The sequence below is a fragment of the Ursus maritimus genome, unplaced genomic scaffold, assembly GCF_017311325.1.
Source record: "Ursus maritimus isolate PB19 unplaced genomic scaffold, ASM1731132v1 scaffold_23, whole genome shotgun sequence".
Taxonomy (NCBI): Eukaryota; Metazoa; Chordata; class Mammalia; order Carnivora; family Ursidae; genus Ursus; species Ursus maritimus.
Window position 1 is genome coordinate 31,350,567 of NW_024424786.1, and position 3,375 is coordinate 31,353,941.

The following is a 3,375-nucleotide window of genomic DNA, read 5'->3' on the forward strand; positions in this document are numbered from 1 at the left end:
GACTCTCTGTTGGTTTCTGTGCATTAGATAAAATAGCTACCTTTCCCGGGCTTTTAAAACAATTTATTTATTTATTTATTTATTTATTTATTTATTTATATTATTATGTTCAATTAGCCAACATGTAGTACATCATTAGATTTTGATGTTTTCACCTCTCCTCGTCTAGATGAGGTGGTGTTTTGTAGGGAATGAACCTAATCATTCAATCTGGTCTGAGCTTTTGGTTGTCTGTCAAACCTGTGTGCAAGATGTTTTTTCTGTGTTTAGTGGCCTTCAGTAGATGAGGGTGTGCCAAGACCTGTAAGTATCTCAAAACGGAAGATCTCATCAGCTCCAAGAAACAAATTGAAAGATCCTCAGGCAACAACTTTAAAGGAAGGAAATAAGTCTCTTTCAGGGAAAGACTGGGAAATGGTCATTTCTTGGGTGGGGGGGCCTAGCTCATTTGATGTAGTCCTATGGGACCAGTGAATTCAAGCTCCACTGCCCACCAGAGTCAGGTGATTGAAGGGGGCATACTCTGGGGAGAAACATCAAAAGCTTGGGCACCAGGTGTATATATAAGCTCTTACCAGGGAGATACTGATGACCTGGAATAGGCTTGAGGAAGGGGGAGATGGTGTCCACTGGCCTTCTTGGTTTCTGGGGAAGATTGAAGTCAGCCTCCAGATGTGTGTTAAATCAGAAACTGACCCTTAGGTATCAGCTTTTAAAGTATGCAGATAAGCCTCTTTCAGGGAAAGACTTGGATATAGGCATTTTTTTCTGCTTCCTCTGGCTAACCCTTGGGGGAATAGTCACATTGTATCCTCATGAGCCCATTAAGAACTGTTTCTTTGCTATAGTTTTGTGGGTCTCATGGGTGCAAGTCATGTTGGCTTTCAGAGCTCCTTACCATTGACAAAATGCTTCCAACTTTATTTCCATCTCATGCAATTCTTTATATAACCCTGGGAAGTGGTAGGAAATGTAGTTTTATCTCCATTTTAAAATAAAGGATAGCAAGGTCAGTGTCAACATTTGTTTTTGGTATCATTCCTTTATGTTTTAGTATCATTCCAAATTTTGATAATATTTCTTTATGTTCCCTTATTAGTATATATATACCTGACATTCCACATCACTAGACATTATTGCTTAGAGGCAACAGTACCATATGTTATGAAATGGACTGTGTTTGGGTGTCAGATTTCTCTGCACAAACAGTTAATCCACCCAGGAGAATATCTTCATTCATTGGGTGAATTAATTCACCCAATGAGAATATCTCTTTGCCTAAAGTCAAACTACTAGTAACTGGTAGAATAGGCCCTTCAAACTAGGTCTTTCAACTTCAAATCCAAGACTATGCTGTATTATACTGTATCTCATGGGATAAGATTTAAGGGCTGATAGTTGACTTCTTCCCAGCAACCCTTGTGGAAACTGGTACAACTGGGGCTATACCAATCCCACTGAGCTTCACACCAGAATCTCTCTTTTTTCTGTCCAACAACCTCTCCATCCACAGTCTCTTCATGGCATTTTTCACTTCCATGTTTCTCAGGGTATAGATCAGAGGGTTTAACATGGGTGTGATGATGGTATAGAACACAGCCACCATCTTGTCCTCAGTGAAAGTGGTGGAAGGTCTTAGGTACATAAAGACACAGGGGACAAAAAACAACATCACCACTATGATGTGGGAAGCACATGTGGACAAGGCCTTGCGCCTCCCCTCTGATGAACGGGTCTTAAAGGAAAGCAAGATGACAATGTAGGAGCCCATAAGAATGACAAAGCTGCTCAGGGAAATCATGCCACTGTTGGCTATCACAATGAGCCCCACCACGTACGTGTCTGTGCAAGCCAGCTTCAGTAAGGGGTGGACATCACAGAAATAGTGGTCAATCAGGTTGGGGCCACAGAAAGGCAGTTGTACAGTGAGGATGGTCTGGATGAAGGAATGCACAAACCCTCCTAACCAACAGGTTACCACCATTACAGAGCAGACCTTCCGGTCCATAATGGTCATATAGCGTAGAGGCTTACAGATAGCCACATACCTGTCATAGGCCATCACCGTGAGAATGAAGATCTCTGTGCAGCCAAACAGATGGGAGAAAAAGAGCTGCACCATACAACCAGCAAAAGAGATGCTCTTGACTTTGGCTTGGGAATCAACAATCAGCTTGGGGGCTGTAACAGAGGAATAGCAGATGTCCACAAAGGAAAGGAAGCTAAGGAAGAAGTACATTGGAGAGTTGAGATTTGGACTCCTTTGAATGGTCATTATAATGAGAAAATTTCCAGTCATGAGTATGATATAAAAGAATGAGAACAAAAAGGAGCATAGTTGCTGTACTTTCTCATTTTGGAAAAGACCCATGAAGATAAACTCGGTAACATTATTTTCCATGGAACCTCTGAAGTTCACAAGAGAGAAATATAGTGTGACTTTACCTATAGGAAAAAAAAATAAGAAGGATAATTAGATTTGGGCACATGGTATCACAACATTGTTATTTTTTAAAAAAATTATTCTCAAAATTTCTTTCTCACTTTGAGGAAGTAGTTTGGGTAAAGTCTGCTTCTTAAAATTCCAGGGATGGGGGAGCAGGTGGGAGGAGAGACAGACAGACAGACAGAGAGAGAGAAAGAGAAAGTCTGACAGGCTTTAAAGAGATTTAGGAATGTGATCTAGGCTGTCTTTTTAAGCATCAATTGCCTGAATCATTGTTGCTCCAGAATTTAAATTAAATCTCTCTCTTAAATCAAGGATCCAAATGGTAACTTCTAGTTTCTTTACTTGAAGATGCTTTTCATCCATTTTCCAGTTGGTGTATGTAATCTACAAAAGTAAGCACAAACACACACACACACACACACACGTACACATTTGTGATCATAAGTATGTAAGTCTTAAAATGTGCACTTTGAGTCAAACCTAGGATGTAATTAGCCTTTTTATGAGACCCCTTGGCCTCCCAAATTCCTGACAGACTGACTGGCTTTGTCATATTTTAGATTATTCCAGGACTTCACACTTTGTCCCTTCTCACATGTCTAAAGGTTGGGAAACATGCATAGAGTCTTCATGAAAAGGGGCTACCATCTGCAAGATGCTCAAGACTTCAGATCCTAGTTGACATTAGTTGTTATAAAATATGGGGAGAAAATTACTCTCGAGTAGGTTTAGATCTTTTAGATCTTAACAGTGACCAACTGTGTTCTGGGGCAAGTTACTTACATTGATAGAGACCCAGTTTCTCTGGCTGTTGGTGTAGCTGCTGCATAAATACCAGGGTCTCCTCCTCTTTAGCCTTATGTCATATGATTGTTTCAATACAATGGATCATCATCATCAAATGTAGTTCCTTTGTTTCATTATCC

The 3,375-nt window shown here is 40.3% G+C and overlaps 1 protein-coding gene across 1 annotated transcript; it reads right to left on the reverse strand.

Annotated features, from left to right (window-relative positions):
* Positions 1-1,319: 1,319 nt before the first annotated feature.
* LOC103672298 (olfactory receptor 4S2-like) lies at positions 1,320-2,405 on the reverse strand. Its single transcript, XM_008700962.2, has one exon. The coding sequence runs from the start codon at positions 2,399-2,401 to the stop codon at positions 1,385-1,387; it is 1,017 nt and encodes a 338-aa protein (XP_008699184.2). The 5' UTR covers positions 2,402-2,405; the 3' UTR covers positions 1,320-1,384.
* Between the last annotated feature and the right edge of the window lie 970 nt (positions 2,406-3,375).